General features: G+C 39.6%; 2 protein-coding genes across 3 annotated transcripts; both read right to left on the bottom strand.

The window, feature by feature from the left end:
• Positions 1–343: 343 nt before the first annotated feature.
• LOC143132353 (caspase-3-like) lies at positions 344–5,732 on the bottom strand. Its single transcript, XM_076291806.1, has 7 exons — positions 5,063–5,732; positions 4,736–4,785; positions 4,228–4,367; positions 3,914–4,042; positions 2,454–2,629; positions 1,938–2,055; positions 344–1,212 (listed from the first exon to the last, which is right to left on the bottom strand). The coding sequence occupies exons 2-7, from the start codon at positions 4,783–4,785 to the stop codon at positions 986–988; spliced, it is 840 nt and encodes a 279-aa protein (XP_076147921.1). The 5' UTR covers positions 5,063–5,732; the 3' UTR covers positions 344–985.
• A 4,440-nt stretch (positions 5,733–10,172) lies between these two features.
• Positions 10,173–17,612, bottom strand: LOC143132352 (caspase-3-like). 2 transcript variants are annotated; one of them, XM_076291804.1, is made up of 7 exons: positions 17,506–17,612; positions 17,182–17,231; positions 14,185–14,324; positions 13,877–14,005; positions 12,818–12,993; positions 11,693–11,810; positions 10,173–11,053 (listed from the first exon to the last, which is right to left on the bottom strand). In XM_076291804.1, the coding sequence occupies exons 2-7, from the start codon at positions 17,229–17,231 to the stop codon at positions 10,827–10,829; spliced, it is 840 nt and encodes a 279-aa protein (XP_076147919.1). In that variant the 5' UTR covers positions 17,506–17,612; the 3' UTR covers positions 10,173–10,826. The 2 variants fall into 2 exon arrangements, with proteins under 2 accessions (XP_076147919.1, XP_076147920.1); XM_076291805.1 differs by lacking the exon at positions 17,506–17,612 and adding an exon at positions 17,359–17,439.
• Between the last annotated feature and the right edge of the window lie 1,106 nt (positions 17,613–18,718).

Raw genomic sequence — 18,718 nt, 5'->3', positions numbered from 1 at the left:
GGTATTCGCATTCATATGTGTTTTTCACATAGGCTACAGTAGGCCACCTCATCATAATCATGCTCCCAATGAAGATTGATCTGCAGAATAGGCTGCATGAACTACATACAACCAAAAAGTGCACTTAGTAAACTTGCATGCATTCTATTTCAAGCATTCCTGTGAGAGCACTGGAAAAGTAAGAGACCATATGCATCATATATGTTCAGGAATGCTATGGCATGATAATGATGCAGTTCTTTAATCACACCTAGACACAAATCAGTAACCAACCAATTGTAACCATCAAGTAGACTAGTCCACAGCTTGTCTATTAACACATTTTAATAAAACAGTCACACAATTATTATGTTCAAATTGAAATGGTTCATTTTTAATGGAACTTGGCACATTCACAGTTTGTAGTAGTCGACTGAAAGTACACATTCATTTCTGTTTAGTGTTTGTGTGCAAGATGAGTATAACCAGTTCTGTTGGTGTCAGTTTGGTCCCTTTTACAGCTTGTCTTTCCCTTGCAGCTCTGCCCTGCACTGTGTTATCTTACAGAGCACACCATGCTGCTCTGCCCACTGATGTCAAGACATGTCACCCCTGAATATTATATCATTCATTCCACCCACCCATAAATTAACAAATAGCTAATGCCAACATGTAGATCTGCACATAACTAACTAACTAACATATGGTCAGACAACAGTGCCATAACTAACACAATAAAAAAAAACTGATAAACTCCCTGCTTGACTTATTTCAAGTATAGTCTTCCAATTCTTATTTTTATATCATTTTCAGCTGAATTGTCTTACTGTTCTGATTTGAAACAGTTGTATACCATTGTGCAACATTAATTCTTATATTCATTTTTTTTAACAGTCATTGTTCATTTGTTTAACACCTGTATCCTGCGAACACATTCTTCAGCATGTCAGTAAAGAGTAGCCCCATGGTAATCCCATGGTAATCTGCCTAATCTTTGGTCACATCGCTAGGGGAAGTACAGTTCTTTGGTCAGCATGGACACAATGCAAGGAATCTGTTTCTTGGCATTGTATTCCGGGAGATTGGAACATGACTCGAACTCCAGCGCCACCTTGCGGTTCACCCGTGTCATGACCTGCATGAGTTCCAGCTCTCGGCCAAATCTGGCCAGCATGTCACACACAGACTGAATGAACCATGAGCCATTTGAGGTGTTTCTCCAGGAGTAATAGCCTGCCACACATATGAATGAGAACAAACTAATTACAGGAGAAATACAAACATACAGATGGAAATCCAGGGATATAGTTGATCTGACGATGTGTATGGATATGCTTGGTTGTATTGCAAAGAAAATGTATTTTTTGGTGCCTATCCTTGTTGGACTTCCCAACTTTCCCAAGTATCTGTTTCATTTCACTTACAGTAGTCACTCTGTATAAAATATCTGCCAACATCTGCCAACTTACTAAAAGGAAATAGGAGTATTGAATTTCTAAGTGTACCACAAAAGGCTGCTGAGCACCCAAATGTTGGCAACATTACAATCATGTAACAATTTGCGCAAATGCACATTAGAAAATCCCTAACTGAGACACTTTGTGCATCTGTACACTGCAGATATTCTGTATTTCTGAAATGACATGTAAGCAGACATAAACTAGCACAGAACTAAGCAAGTATAGTGGCAGAAGGCCTGCTATGTGACAAGTGTTAAAATAAAAAGTGAAAATGAAATTGATTGGGCATGCATGCAGTACTAAGCGGCAGGTACAGTATACATTAAAAAGTGAAAATTAAATTGAGCTAAAAAAGAAATTGCTTGAGTAAGCACTGGTGAGTGACAAGTGTTTGAAAAACTGAAAATGAAATTGTACTGAACAAGAAACTGATTGAGTAAGTGTTTTGAAAAAAAAAGTAAAAATGAAACTTATAGGGCATGCACTGGCGTATCCTACCTGGTACAGTGGAGTATGCGTAGAGGAAGTCTGCCTCCACGGGTATCCTCTCTGTGGATCCTTCTTCGGCCACACTGTCTGTCTCAATGCCACTATCCAGGTCTGTGCCCCGACATGCCTGGGAAGTACAAAACAACAGCACTGCTGACCAAGGCTCTTCTTGACACTTACAATTAGAGGAGAAACACAACTACAAACCTTTAATGTGATTTTACAGATGAAAACCCAGGGACAGAGTTGATCTGACAATCTGTATGGGTATAGTTGGCTATATTGTACTTAAAATAAAATAAAAATTGGTACTTATCCTTATTGTATCTCATAATGTACTGCTGCTTTATCTATTATCCCTCACAAAAAAAAAATTGCCAACTGACTGTATGTGCCTGAAGTTATCAGACATTTTTAAAGCTATTATATATTATTATCTATTTCTAATTCTTCAAGAGACCCAATTCACACTCAATTCCAGTACAGAACCTGAGAACTGTAAGCCTTGCTAATGGCCTGCTGTACCTGGATGAAGAAGAGCTTTGGCTTCCCAGCCAGTGAGCGGCACCGGTCTCCCCTGAAGAGGCTGGTGAGGTCCTTGAGGGGCACGGGGCCATCGGTCCCGTACAGCACCCCATCATCCCCATGGCTCAGCAGGACACACACAAGGGAGGCGGACTTGCTGTGGTCCTCCTGGGACACTGTCAGGGTCCAGATTTTGGAGTCAGCAATAATGACTACAACAAGAAATCATTGAAGTGTGGGCTCTCCCGCCCTCTGACGCACCTTATTGCAATTACTGAAAGTAAAATTAGCAATTTTAACTCAATACACTGTTAGGGTTCGGGTTCTTTTGTCAAATTCAGCAAATTGCTCTTAGCTGTTCTAGCTGTTTGTTCGAAGCATGCTAAAAGAAAAAAAGGGGGGGGGGACTGGTGTTCATAATAACACTGGCTAGGCATAATTCAACAAACTTAAAGGCTTAAATAATTTAAGACAACCTTTCAGGTGCAAAGACTATAGGGCAGTTCAATTGATTGTTTAGCCAGCATCAAGGATTGTATTTTAAAACCTTCTTTCTTTCTAATTCTGAGGTAGGAACTAGGAGAACATAAGGAGGAAGGTGAAGAGGAAGAGGAGCATGATGAAGATCACGAAGAAGAGGAGCATGATGATGAAGAGCAGGTTTTGCGTAGTATGACAGCTGAACTCATTTTAGGCATTCTAACACAATAATATATTTAAAGCTACAGAAGACAAAAAAATAACAAAAAAAACAACTACATGCTATTCTGAAGAGTGCAGCACTATTACACGCACGGTGATCAGAATTCATAGCCGTTTCTGTTTCATTATGCTCACTATAAACCTTAACCTCATGTGTACATTAATAAGTCTTGAGTAAGTAAGTGAGTTTCTTACCGAAAGCAGATTGAAAGATCACATGCGCAATAGCAACCTCTGTACTGTACATCTACACAAGTTTACGCAACATCAAGGAGACATTGTAGGCTATAGCTTAAAGGAGCCGTATGTAAGAAAAATATTTCAATTAATCATAAAATGGCCCTGATATTTCACTAGACATGAAGAAATCATGTTCATTTCAAATACTTATATCACTGACAACAGTAGTCCGGCCAGGATATTGTCATTTAAAAAGTGAAGTTGCAGCCCTCAACTGATGTTGATGTTGTGTTTTGTCATGTCATGTTGTGTTTTGGCCTGATGCGCCACCCTCCACCTATCTACTAATCACGAAGTCAGTAGTGTTTCGCCATCCGGGTTGGCAACCTCAAGTCAGGGGGAGGGGGAGGGGATACACCGCTCTTCAGTATTTTGAAAGTGATTGCAGTACCAGTTTTGGCCACAATGTTACATATGGTTCCTTTAAATTAGTTATTGACTAGAAGAGTAGTGGAGGTTTGTGATACCTCATTAGATTTTCAGATTAGATAAACTCAGTGTTATGAAATAGAATTTACCATTGTATAATAATGTCTTGATGTCTCTTACGGAGAGGTCATTTTTGAAAATGACTTCATAGCCAAGCTGTTTAAAGACCTTCATCATATTTCCTGCATCCACATCAGTCCCATTCCGCATGGTCATGCCTTGTAAGGAAAGCAGATAAAATATGACTGTCAGTGGTAGCACAATAAGAGAAGGCCTTAACATAAAAACAAATGTTGTAAATTTAATTGGTCAGATTTGTACGTTGTGGAATGGTAATTTGGGGCTGATCAAATCGATTCACATCTGACTAACTGAATGTTTCAACCTATAAACAACGTCTTACCCGTCTTTTTGTCAAAGTTCTTGTTGTTGATGATGACACACTGGCCCATGGACGGGTAATTCATGTTGTAACGGTAGGCATCAGCTGGAGGCTTAGCATCAACCTGTGATTTCCCTGTAGGGCCCGAGGGCTTCCCTGGGCTACAAGATGGACAATGGAGTACAATGACATGACAGTAAAATGCATGGATATAGTGCCTCAAAAGTGAAATCAAATCAAAAGTTACAGGATGGAGAAGATTTAACCAAATATGGGTCACTCTGGGTAGACTTATACCCTGATTATATGCATGTCATTTTGAGGAATCAGGCTTTAAAACCAATAATATGACTCCATGCATCCACTGTCATATTATTAAGCAATACATTTTACGAGGAACTGGTGTATATAAAAGTAAATAAGACTAATTTCAGTCGAGTTATGATAGCCTACTCGTGAAATAAATCGCTAAGCATTGTCTCTTTCATAACATGTGCAATGAATCCGTAACATATTTCTCTATTGATACCTTTGAGTTGGCTTGGCGTCCACAGAATCACCGTCCACCGTGCCTGACATCTAGAAAGGACAAGTGATGTCAATTCCACATAATGCATTTCACGTCAACACTTTTAATACACCAATATTTAGTGGACAAAATAAATGATTTCTTAACCCAAAAGTCACTCCCTAACCGTTCCAACCTCAAACCACAAGATAAAGAAACTAAACACGTGTTTTTATACGGAATATCGATTCCAACTTCCAGTGTCAAAAGGAATTTCTGCTGCACTGTCCTTAGGGTTAGGATAGGATAGCCTAGGCCTACTTGTGAGCCCATCATAAATAAACAAACCTTGAATCACTGAAAAGTGGAGGAAAAGTAGTTGGAGTTGATTTCTTCACACCGACGAGGAAGTTATGACCGCCAGCAACAAGAAGCAAGAAACTAATTGTTTGTTTGAACACGCCCACATTTTTTGACGTTTCGACTTCTCGGAAAAAGTAGCCTAGGTTAGGGTGCTACTGTATCGCGCCCTGCGCCAGGTAGTCGTCTGTAACCTACAGAAGTTTACTCTCATGCAGGATTTAGACTAGGCTACTCATTCCTAGCCTATTTTCCATTAACCAAACCATGTTTGCATCTAACAGCGATTCAGTCAATTTTTAAAATTAGGCTAAGCAAAAGTTTGGTGTGGCTGTAAAAATATTGGCCTTTGTCTCTGTCCCCCAAAGCAAAATAAGCCAGCCTCTTTAAATCACTTTGTTTTCTTTATAGGTGTTTAAGGGCCACCTTGACTTTAAAACGCCAAAAAGTAAACCATTTTATTTTACTGTTTGCTTTATGCCATATATTGCTCAATGTCAACGTTAGATCAAAAAAAAAAAACCTGTGTGACTCAGTTTGCTGCCCATAAAGTTAAAAGTTAAATTTCTTCTTGAGTGTCAGCTGATCAGCTTTAAACTGTCAGGAAGGCACATGGTCCTGTCAAGCACCACTACTGATGTGCTTTACCATGGCACCACTTGACCTAACAAACTGAAGTAGGCCTAGCTCACATTTGATTAGGACTTCAGTGACTGAATCAAACTGTAAAGAGGTCCTGATGCATACATCTATTTAAGTCCATGTGTGCAGGAACAAGCAGTAGTGTGAGGTGTAGGCCTGTGTATATTCCCACTTCAGCACTATGCTTCTACTAAATGTAGGTCATTGCTCCACCAATGGTTTAATTTCCCATCAATTTAGTAAACAGATTTCAACCACATGCCCTATAAAAGGTTTATGGAAAATACTCTACCAAAACTAAACAACCTAACACGTTTAAAACGTAATAGCAATATATATACAGGTGCTGGTCATATAATTAGAATATCATGAAGAAGTTGATTTATTTCAGTAAACTAGTATAATTTATACATTCATTCCACACAGACTGATACATTTCAAGTGTTTATTTATTTTAATTTTAATGATTATAACTGACAACTAATGAAAACCCCAAATTAATTTAGAATATTGTGAAAAGGTTCGATATTGAAGACACCTGGTACTACACTCTAATCAGCTAATTAACTCAAAACACCTGCAAAGGCCTTTAAATGGTCTCTGTCTAGTTCTGCAGGCCATACAATCATGGGGAAGACTGCTGACTTGACAGTTGTCCAAAAGATGACCATTAACACCTTGCACAAGGAGGGCAAGACACAAAAGGTCATTGCTAAAGAGTCTGGCTGTTCACAGAGCTCTGTGTCCAAGCACATTAACAGAGAGTCGAAGGGAAGGAAAAGAAGTGGTAGAGTGGTAAGAAGTGTACAAGCAATAGAGATAACAGCACCCTGGAGAGGATTGTGAAACAAAACCCATTCAAAAATGTGGGGGAGATTCACAAAGAGTGGACTGCAGCAAGAACCACCACGCACAGACGTATGCAAGACATGGGTTTCAGCAAGTTTTAGAGCACTTCATGCTTCCTGCTGCTGACCAAATTTATGGAGATGCAGATTTCCTTTCCAACAGGACTTGGTACCTGCACACAGTGCCAAAGCTTCTAGTACCTTAAGGACCATGGTATCCCTGTTTTTAATTGGCCAGCAAACTGGCCTGACTTCACATGGGATAGGCATTTTTAGGGTTTTCCCTCTCGAAATTGCACTGTGCCTACTTCAGAGGCCACTGTTCCCAGTATGGCCTACCATCAAATGCTTGGTCTCTTTAGAAAGCTGAGACCTTGTAGTTTCTTAGGGAACAATCAGAATAGCTGTGGGAAGTACTGGTACAGAGGCTAGAATACTGTTTTATATTTCTGCCAGATAACAAATATCTCTAAACTGATCACATTTCAGCCCTCTAGGTCACTTGAGATGACTTAGAAACACAACTGAGCCCTTCTGAGCCAGGTCTTGTGAAGCTGTGTGCAAAAGTAGATCAATATAGAATAAAAAATGACTGCTTTGGACCATTATTTGCCAAGGTATGCTCATGCATTTTGTAAAATGCCCTATGGAAACTCCCCATAGGACTTTTGTGTTCCCAAAATGCATACTGACAATAAAAAGGTGGACTATTTAGATTTTATGTCAGGTGTTCTGATATAGACTAACTACATAAAATATGGAATAATGACAAAAGTCTCTATTTTTGCATTTACTTTGTTGGTTCAATGAATGTGTATAAGAGACTACATCTGTACAACTAATGTTGGATAATACAACATGAAGATTCAATTTCTCTGGATTCTTGTGAATATTTCAGTACCCAATATGTTGCATCTACTTATTGTGCTGCAGCTACACTGCAGCCAGAGGTCAGCGTAGCACCAAAAGAGGGGGAGGGGGCAGGGGCGTATCAAGCTTTTTAAAAGTGTCGGGGTTGTGGGATAGGAAAATGAAACAATCTTGCCAAATTATAAATAACTCCCTACAGGGACGTTGTAAGTATTTTCTGAGAGGGGTGCGGACTATATTGGTGTCCGGCAGTTTCTACCCCGAAAAAAAATGAAATTCTGATTGCTAAACACACCATAATGCAGTTTGGGAGGGACAGAAGAAACAGCGCCCCTCATATGTGACATGTAGGCCTACATGATCTACCTATCACTTCACTATTTGACACTACCCTACATGGAGACATATCTCATGTTATAAATCAAGAAATCATTTCAGAAATTATGTTTTGTGCATATGGGTTAGCAGGCTACAATAAATTGCCCTAACAGACAGCAGCCTAATTTCGAGGTATCACTAATACCTAAATAAATATAATAATAAAGAATACAGAACTGTAAGCTCAAATTCAAAAACGTTTGAACCCAAACATATGCAAAGGGAATAAATAAATTGTGTTGCATATAGCCAGCTTAATTAATGTCAATTTAAATATGATTAGCAGTTTCTTTTTCCATTAATAGTTACAGGAAGCCACGTTGTTGTTTAAGCTATTGTTGCTTCTAGCCTACGTTAGTTTCACTTGCTGCAGGGACACACACATTGCATGAGCGCTCATAAGCGTTCTATTTGAGTTCTACATGCTGGAAATCTTAGTTCTCAGATGTAGAACTCAAATGTGTATTGACGCCTCCGTTTGTAAGATCAAAATAAGATGTTCTAAATGGAACGCTATCGTATTTAAGATCTCCAGCACCGGCCATAACTTAATTTCGCGGCTACGTGGACTAGTAGGTTAATTGTTGAGGAGGCCCATAGTTTGAGAAAAGCTGCAGATAATAGACAGAGAAGGCAAAATGCTCTGAGAACAGTATAGTAGCCAAGGTCTTTCTGCACAAACAAGTGCCTTGTTGCGCGCACCCCCGCTTTCACGTTGACTCTCTGCATTTATACATTGTGACGAAAACTGTCAGTCAGACAGTGAATTTTGGTTTACTAAATTAGCATAATGCGGTAACAATTATCATTTCAATTCTACCTGAAATCTGCTCACTGCAGACTTTATAATGCAGACCCAAGCAGCAGCACCTTGAAAGATGCACACTTTAAATTTAATCAGAGCGGCTCTGGTTCTTCACTGGCTAACTTGATGTGATTGGCTGGATGACCATTCAATCAAATCAACAGACCTATTTGTGTCTCTTTGTGTGTGTGTTATGGTAGAGACGGTTCCAACTCTTTACGGGAGCGTTTATTTCCATATTTTACTTTCATTTTAATCTGACAAAAAGTGTGGGGGATAGAATCATGTTCCAGCAAAAGTGTGTACGTTATAACACCCACATCCCCCACGCTTGCTACGCGCCTGGGAGGGGGGCATTTTGGATCAAATTTAATTGAGACATAATAAGATTCATCTGAGAATGTAAAGCACTATACAGATTGTACGTGATTGTCATTTTTGGATTCCCAAGAGTCAAAGCTTTGAAATGGTGTATAACATTACTATGCTACATAGCAATATGGTGCATACAATTGATTTAGAATGGGGGGGGGGGGGTAACCGTCCCGCCGGCAGGACACTGAAGATTAACTGGTTTTAATCAATGTATCAGAGAGATATTGCTTATTATACATTGTTGAAGACAACTGGATGTGAATATCTATTTTTTCCTCTAATTTTCTCTTCCTACTCAAAACATTTGGGGGGCCGCATGAATCCTGCCTTATGTTTGACACCCCTGTATTAAAAGGTCTACAACTTAAAATGTGTGTGGTTATGGTCATGGTTATGGCTTACTTGTTCAATAAGTAAGGGTTGAGATTATAATTTAAAAAATATCTTCAAACCTACAATATCACAATTTTTCACAATCACAATTTTTCCTCACCACACATAAGTCTGCTTACAAGGAAGGAATAGTACCTTGAGAGTTGTACAACTGAAATACGGTGTCACTGTGGACTAATACATACAAATAAACACATTCCTCTTTACAATCATGCTCCCAACGAAGATTAACCTGCAGAATAGGCTACATGTATGAACTTCATACATCCAAAAAGTGCACTATGAAAACTTGCATGCTTTCTATTTCAAGGTCACCATCCCTGTGGGAGCACTGGAAAAGTTAGAGACCAAATGCACCATAGGTATTTTCAGGAATGCTATGGCATGGCAATGATGCAGTTCTTTAATCACTAGACACAAATCAGTAAACAACCAATTGTAACCATCAAGTAAGTATATATACTCTTTTGATCCCGTGAGGGAAATTTGGTCTCTGCATTTATCCTAATCCGTAAATTAGTGAAACACACTCAGCGCACAGTGAACACACAGTGAGGTGAAGCACACACTAATCCCGGCGCAGTGAGCTGCCTGCAACAGCGGCGCTCGGGGAGCAGTGAGGGGTTAGGTGCCTTGCTCAACGGCACTTCAGCCGTGCCTACTGGTCGGGGTTCCAACCGGCAACCCTCCGGTTACAAGTCCGAAACGCTAACCAGTAGGCCGCGGCTGCCCCTAAGTAGTCCACAGCTTGTCTATTAACAATTTTAATAAAACTGTCACAAAATGATTATGTTCAAAATGAAATTGTTCATTTTTAATGGAACTTGGCACATTCCCAGTTTGTAGTAGTCAACTGAAAGTACACATTCATTTCTGTTTAGTGTTTGTGTGCAAGATGAGTATAACCAGTTCTGTTGGTGTCAGTTTGGTCCCTTTTACGGCTTGTCTTTCCCTTGCAGCTCTGCCCTGCATTGTGTTATCTTACAGAGCACACCATGCTGCTCTGCCCACTGATGTCAAGACATGTCACCCCTGAATATTATATCATTCATTCCACCCATAAATAACAAATAGTTAATGCCAACATGTAGAGATCTGCATATAACTAACATATGGTCAGACAACAGTGCCATAACTAACACAATTAAAAAACTGATAAACTCCCTGCTTGACTTATTTCAAGTATAGTCTTCCAATTCTTATTTTTATATCATTTCCAGCTGAATTGTCTAACTGTTCTGATTTGAAACAGTTGTATACCATTGCGCAAAATTAATTATTTAAATTGTTTTTAATTATTTAAAAAGTAATTGTGACCTGTATCCTGTGGGCACTAAAGCAGGCATTACTCAGCATGTCAGTAAACATTTCTTCCACTATGTGGTCCACTATGTCATGCAGCCAAGTGCCATGGTAATCTGCCTAATCTTTGGTCACATCGCTAGGGGAAGTACAGTTCTTTGGTCAGCATGGACACAATGCAAGGAATCTGCTTCTTGGCATTGTATCCCGGGAGATTGGAACATGACTCGAACTCCAGTGCCACCTTGCGGTTCACCCGTGTCATGACCTGCATGAGTTCCAGCTCTCGGCCAAATCTGGCCAGCATGTCACACACAGACTGAATGAACCATGAGCCATTTGAGGTGTTTCTCCAGGAGTAATAGCCTGCCACACATATGAATGAGAACAAATTAATTACAGGAGAAATACAAACATACAGATGGAAATCCAGGGATATAGTTGATCTGACGATGTGTATGTGTTTCCCAAGTGTCTTTTTCATTTCACTTAGTCACTTTGTATAAAATATCTGCCAACTGACAAAGTAAATAAGAGTATTGCATTTCTAAGTGTACCACAAAAGGCTGCTGAGCACCCAAATGTTGGCAAAAATACAATCATGTAACAATTTGCGCAAAAGCACATTAGAAAATCCCTAACTGAGACACTTTGTGTATAAGTCCACTGCAGATATTCTGTATTTCTGAAATGACATGTAAACAGACATTAACCGGCACAGAACTAAGCAAGTATAGTGGCAGAAGGCCTGCTATGTGACAAGTGTTAAAATAAAAAGTGAAAATGAAATTGATTGGGCATGCATGCACTACTAATTGACAGGTATACATTAAAAAGTGAAAATGAAATTGAGCTAAAAAAGAAATTGCTTGAGTAAGCACTGGCAAGTAAGTGTTTAAAAAACTGAAAATGAAATTGTACTGAACAAGAAACTGATTGAGCAAGCACTGTGAAATTGGAAGTGTGAGTAAAAATGAAACTGATGCATGCACTGGCATATCCTACCGGGTGCAGTGGAGTATGCGTAGAGGAAGTCTGCCTCCACTGGTATCCTCTCTGTGGATCCTTCTTCGGCCACACTGTCTGTCTCAATGCCACTATCCAGGTCTGTGCCCCGACATGCCTGGGAAGTACAAAACAACAGCACTGCTGACCAAGGCTCTTCTTAACACGTTACAATTAAGAGGAGAAATACAACTACAAACCTTTAACTCATTGAATGCCAAGCTGTTTTCGGGAGCTTTGTCCTAGAGTGCCAGCAATCTACACCTTGTTGATGATTTTTGAACACATACAATGGCTCATTTAAAAGGTGAGACTTTAAGCTCTCAGTGGGTGCAAACCGTGTATTTCTACACGCCTCTGTTCCTGAGAAATCCCAAGCTAAACAGTGTTCATCAAAATCGCAGTTTTTTTCTAGAAATGGAGATATAACGTCTTTCATGAAATATGAAGTGTTGCCTGTTACTTACTTGTGTAAACTTTCCGGGAAGCGATCAGCGAGACCTGGCGAGACTGCCACCTAGTGATAGACCCACGAAAATGGCCTGGTTTTGACCTGATGTGCATGCGTCACTGATTCGACCCAAAGCGGCAACCGAGTTATGATAAAATTTCCAGATTGTGCGTTTTCATGAGTTATCGATCGTCATATATTTCATTTCCATTCATCACAGAGTTCCCAAAATCACATATAAGGTGTGTTAGAGTGTCTAGTTTCGTAATTAAAAAAAAAAAACGCTAAAAACGTATTATTACGTTTTTGGCACTCAACGCATGGGAAGGAAAAACGTAATATTACGTTTTTGGCACTCAATGAGTTAATGTGATTTTACAGACGAAAACCCAGGGACAGAGTTGATCTGACGATCTGTATGGGTATAGTCGGCTGTATTGTACTTAAAATTAAAAATGTTGGTACTTATCCTTGTTGTATCTCATAATGTACTGCTGCTTTATCCATTGTCCCTCATAAAAAAAGCTGCCAACTGACTGTATGTGCCTGAAGTTTTCAGACATTTTCAAAGCTAATGTATATTATCTATTTCTAATTCTTCAAAAGACCCAGCCCACGCCTCAATTCCAGTACAGTGCCTGAGAACTGTAAGCCTTGCTAATGGCCTGCTGTACCTGGATGAAGAAGAGCTTTGGCTTCCCAGCCAGCGAGCGGCACCGGTCTCCCCTGAAGAGGCTGGTGAGGTCCTCGAGGGGCACGGGGCCATCGGTCCCGTACAGCACCCCATCATCCCCATGGCTCAGCAGGACACACACAAGGGAGGCGGACTTGCTGTGGTCCTCCTGGGACACTGTCAGGGTCCAGATTTTGGAGTCAGCAATAATGACTACAACAAGAAATCATTGAGGTGTGGGCTCTCCCGTCCTCTCTGACGCACCTTATTGCAATTACTGAAAGTAAAATTAGCAATTTTAACTCAATACACTGTTAGGGTTTGGGTTCTTTTGTCAAATTCAGCAAATTGCTCTTAGCTGTTCTAGTTTGTTCGGTGCATGCTAAAAGAAAAAAATCAAATATATATATATATATATAAAAAAAAACTCTGGTGTTCATAATAACACTGGCTAGGCATAATTCAACAAACTTAAAGGCTTAAATAATTTAAGACAACCTTTCAGGTGCAAAGACTATAGGGCAGTTCAATTGATTGTTTAGCCAGCATCAAGGATTGTATTTTAAAACCTTCTTTCTTTCTAATTCTGAGGTAGGAACTAGGAGAACATAAGGAGGAAGGAGAAGAGGAAGAGGAGCATGATGAAGATCACGAAGAAGAGGAGCATGATGATGAAGAGCAGGTTTTGCGTAGTATGACACAGCTGAACTCATTTTAGGCATTCTAACACAATAATAATATTATCTTTAAAGCTACAGAAGACAAAAAACGCGCACAGTGAATTCATAGCCGTTTCTGTTTCATTATGCTCACTACAAACCTTAACCTCAGGTGTACATTAATAAGTCTTGAGTAAGTAAGCCAGTTTCATACCGAAAGCAGATTGAAAGATCACATGCGCAATAGCAACCTTTGTACATCTACACAAGTTTACGCAACATCAAGGAGACATTGTAGGCTATAGCTTAAATAAGTTATTGACTAGAAGAGTAGTGGAGGTACGTGATACCTCATTAGATTTTCAGATTAGATAAACTCAGTGTTATGAAATAGAATTTACCATTGTATAATAATGTCTTGATGTCTCTTACGGAGAGGTCATTTTTGAAGATGACTTCATAGCCAAGCTGTTTAAAGACCTTCATCATATTTCCTGCATCCACATCAGTCCCATTCCGCATGTTCATGCCTTGTAAGGAAAGCAGATAAAATATGACTGTCAGTGGTAGCACAATAACAGAAAACATAAAAACAAATGTTGTAAATTTAATTGGTCAGATTTGTACGTTGTTGAATGGTAATTTGGGGCTGATCAAATCGATTCACATCTGACTAACAGAATGTTTCAACCTATAAACAACGTCTTACCCGTCTTTTTGTCAAAGTTCTTGTTGTTGATGATGACACACTGGCCCATGGACGGGTAATTCATGTTGTAACGGTAGGCATCAGCTGGAGGCTTAGCATCAACCTGTGACCTCCCTTTAGGGCCCGAGGGCTTCCCTGGGCTACAAGATGGACAATGGAGTACAATGACATGACAGTAAAATGCATGGATATAGTGCCTCAAAAATGAAATCAAATCAAGAGTTACAGGATGGAGAAGATTTAAAGCCTGTGTTGCAGCTTAAACACCACTATTGATTAATGGGTACATAAAGCACTCAATATATGTATATCATTTAAAAAATGTCTCCAAATGGTGTTAAATGCCAGTTTTTGTTGTTTTTAGCATTAGCAGGTTTTTTGTACGCAATTAGGTGATGACGTCACTTTGGGGACTACTTGATCTGCGCTTCATTCATTTCAATGCATTTCAATGGACATCGCGGTTACACTTTCAACATAAAGTTTGTATATTTACACTTCGAATTTCGTCACAGAATTTATACCACAGCTACCCTATGGTCTACCAATGGGAATAACGGTGCCTGGCATCAATTTAGTATTTTTTCTGAATTTCGGGAGGTCTCGTTTTGGAGGGTATATGTTTTACATTCATTCCTATGGGAAACGGTAGCGGTTACACTTTCAACATAAAGTTTGTATATTTACACTTCGAATTTCGTCACAGCATTTATATCACAGCTACCCTATGGTCTAACAAACATAACAATGTCTTCCGATTTTAGTTTAATGCAATTTTCTGAATTTGAGAGGCCTCGTTATGAGGCTACATAATGCACCTATTCAGTTCAATGTATTATGCTTATAACATTACGACACTTTTTTTGTTACTGTCAGTGAACAGCACCGAATGAAAGTCAACATGTTCTTTATATCTAGTGATAGTGATCATGTCGTTAGTTCAGATAAGTAGGTTACCGGGCAAACTTAGTCAGAAGATCAGAATATGAAGCATCGATTGCTAGCTGGGCTAACTTTTTAGTCCCACCTGTGAGCCACCCCAGTTACTTAGCTTCTAGCCGCCGCCGATTAGGCTGGTCGTGTCTTCAGCATGAATATTTTCGATAACTACAGCTCGTGATTGATTGCCATTGACATCGTCAGGGTACAGCTTACCAAAGAGGGAGATAATATGGGCAAGTCGCAGTTTTGCAGGTGCTTGTGTGGGCTGTGCCGTCCCGATGGAAACTGTGGTGGAGAGCTGCAGTAACTAGGGAAGCGAGTGCATTTTGGCCGCTGGTCGAGGAGCTCCCCTGTGACCAGCATAATGACATGATCTATCTAGCTATCTATCTGTCTATATACATATCTAGGCTATCTATAGCCTATCTATGTATCTATAATCTGCGCTATCTACTGCTGAACAATCCCTTACTCGTCTCTCTTTACTCCTCTCTCGTTACTCTCAAGGGTCTCAAGGTGGGCTTTGGTCTGTTGTCTCCCCAAGGTGACGTAATGCAATGCATTGTGGGGGAAAGGAGAATCACTCGAAATGCTGTGAAATAGTACCTGCTTTTTCGTATTATATTCCGTTTTGTGATACCCAACAACATCAAATACAATGGATAACAGTTTAAATGTTTATTATCAACAAGCAAATTGTGCAAATTTGTTGGAAAATGAACCCTGCAACACGGCCTTTAACCAAATATGGGTCACTGTGGGTGGACTTAATTTACAGTTGTGTGCAGAATAATAGCAGTTTGTTTTAAAAACTTGAATAAAGCTCAACATCCTTAGAATAGCTGTTAATTCCATAATATCAATGCATTGGGAACACGGCACATTCAATTTCAAATCAAAACATGACCAAAATTGATCAAGTTTGTGTTACTGTCTTCAGTGTACTGTGGCTTGAATTCAGTGCATGTGGGTTGTTGGACAAACTGTCTGCGGCCCCCATGCACTGAATTCAAGCCACAGTACACTGTGAAGACAGTAAAGCATGGTGGCACAATTCATGTTATGGGGATGTTTCTCATATTGTGGTGTTGGACCTATTTATCACACCCCAGAGGTCATGGATCAGTTTCAAAACATCAAAATATTTGAAGAGGTAATGTTGTCTTATGTTGAAGAGGAAATGCCTTTGAAATGGGTGTTTCAACCAGGTTTCAACAAGACAATGACCCAAAACACACCAGTAAGCGAGCAAAGTCTTGGTTCCAGACTAACAAGATTGACGTTATGGATCTTGGCCAGCCCGATCCCCAGACCTCAATCCTATAGAAAACCTGTGGGGTGACATCAAAAATGCTGTTTCTGAGGCAAAACCCAGAAATGCAGAGGAATTGTGGAATGTAGTTCAATCGTCCTGGGCTGGAATACCTGTTCACAGCTGCCAGTAGTTGGTCGACTCCATGCAACACAGATGTGATAAGTGAAAGCCATGTTTTTATTTGAAATTGAATGTGCAGTGTTCCCAATGCATTGATATTATGGAATTAACAGCTATTATAAGGATTTTGAACTTTATTAATTTTTTTAAAACACACACTATTATGCACACAACTGATTATATGCACATCATTTTGAGGATTCAGGCTTCCTTTAAAACTAATATGACTCCATGCCATCCACTGTCATTTTGTTAAGCAATACATTGTCCAAGTAACTGCCTCACCTCAAACTTGGAAGGCATGCCAGCCAAAGATTGCTTTTGAGTCAGTCACATTTCAAAGTAGGTTACTACAAGTTCATGCTTGCTGGCGCGTGAATAAAAAAAACCCGATGATGACCTGCCCCACGCAAGAGTATAAGCCTCAAATATGAGTTTTGACAACAAAACATGACTGTTTTTGCGGTCATTTGATTAACACATCTGTTTACTTCACTGAGACATAAAAGTAAATAAGATTAATTTCGGTCGAGTTAATCATGATAGCCTACTCGTGAAATAAATCGCAAAACATTGTCTCTTTCATAAGTCGGTGTGCAATGAATCCGTAACTTCTCTACCTTTGAGTTGACCTGGCGTCCACAGAATCACCGTCCACCGTGCCTGACATCTACAAAGGACAAATGTGATGTCAATTCCACATAATGCATTTCACGTCAACACTTTTAATACACCAATATTTAGTGGACAAAAAACATGATTTCTTATCACGAAAGTTACTCCCTAATCGTTCCAACCTTAAAACACAAGATGAAACTTAACACGTGTTTTTATACGGAGTATCCATTTCAACTTCCAGTGTCATAAGGAATTTCTGCTGCACTGTCCTTAGGGTTAGGCTAGCTTACTTGTGAGTCCATCATAAATAAACAGAAACAACTTACCTTGAATCACTGAAAAGTGGAGGAAAAGTAGGCTAGTTGGAGTTGGTTTCTTCACACTGACGAGGAAGTGTTTGAACACGCCCACAATTTTTGACGTTTCCACCTCTTGGGAAAAGTAGACTACCGTAGGTTTCCCAACAACTGTCAGGCGCCCACATGGTCGGCCGTAACCTGACTGTAACCTACAGAAGTTCACTACTCATTCCTAGCCTATTTTCCATTAACCAAACCATATTTGCATCTAACAGCGATTCAGTCAATGCAAAGTTTGGTATGGCTGTAAAAAGATTGACCTTCAGTCCCCCATAGCAAACTAAGCCAGCCTCTTCAAATCACTTTTTCTTTAAAGGTGTTTATAAGGGCCACCTTGACTTTAGAATGCCAAAAAGTAAACCATTTTATACTTTTTGCTTTATGCCATATATTGCTCAATGTCAACGCCAGTTTATTAGAATAAAACATTCTGTGACTCAGTTAGCTGCCCATAAAGTTAAATTTCTTTTTGAGCGTCAGCTGATCAGCTTTAAACTGTCATAAAGGCACATGTCCTGTCAGGCACCACTATGTGCTTTACCATGGCACCAGTTGACCTAACAAACTGATGTAGGCCTAGCTCACATTTGATTAGGACTTTAGTGACTGAATCAAACTGTAAAAAGGTCCTGATGCATTAATCTATTTAAGTCCATGTGTGCAGGAAGAGTGGGCTGTAGTCCTGTGTACATTTCCCACTTCAGCACTGTGCTTCTATTTAGGTCATTGCTCCACCAATGGTTTCATTTCCCATCAATTTAGTGTTACAGATTTCAGCCACATTGGCCCTCTAAACGGTTTTTGGAGAATACTCTACCCAAACTAAACAACCTAACACATCCAAAATGTAATGCAGCGGTATAGATATATTTGTTTTTTGAATTTCAGATAGGTCTACTCCCCTGTATACTCAACAAATTCTGAAATATTGAGCCTGTACTTAACCATTTTGGAGAACTTATCAATGTTATTCCACAATGTGGTAATATTGAATCAAACCAAAGATTCTAGTGCACTTTGCATTATATGTGCCGCAACTGATACAACTAAAACCCATTCGGCAGACTTTACTGACCCAAGTCCAAACTCCCAGATTTTTTTCAGTGACCAACTAAGAGCTCAAGACATGAATTAAACAGCCAGCCAGACAAGCACTTAGCATAAACTCTTCAATAGACTG

The sequence above is a fragment of the Alosa pseudoharengus genome, unplaced genomic scaffold, assembly GCF_046254945.1.
Source record: "Alosa pseudoharengus isolate Yale_2024_CS ecotype anadromous, Long Island Sound unplaced genomic scaffold, YU_APseudo_1.1 YU_APseudo_1.1_scf_19, whole genome shotgun sequence".
Classification (NCBI taxonomy): Eukaryota; Metazoa; Chordata; class Actinopteri; order Clupeiformes; family Clupeidae; genus Alosa; species Alosa pseudoharengus.
This window is presented reverse-complemented; position numbering and strand designations above follow the sequence as displayed.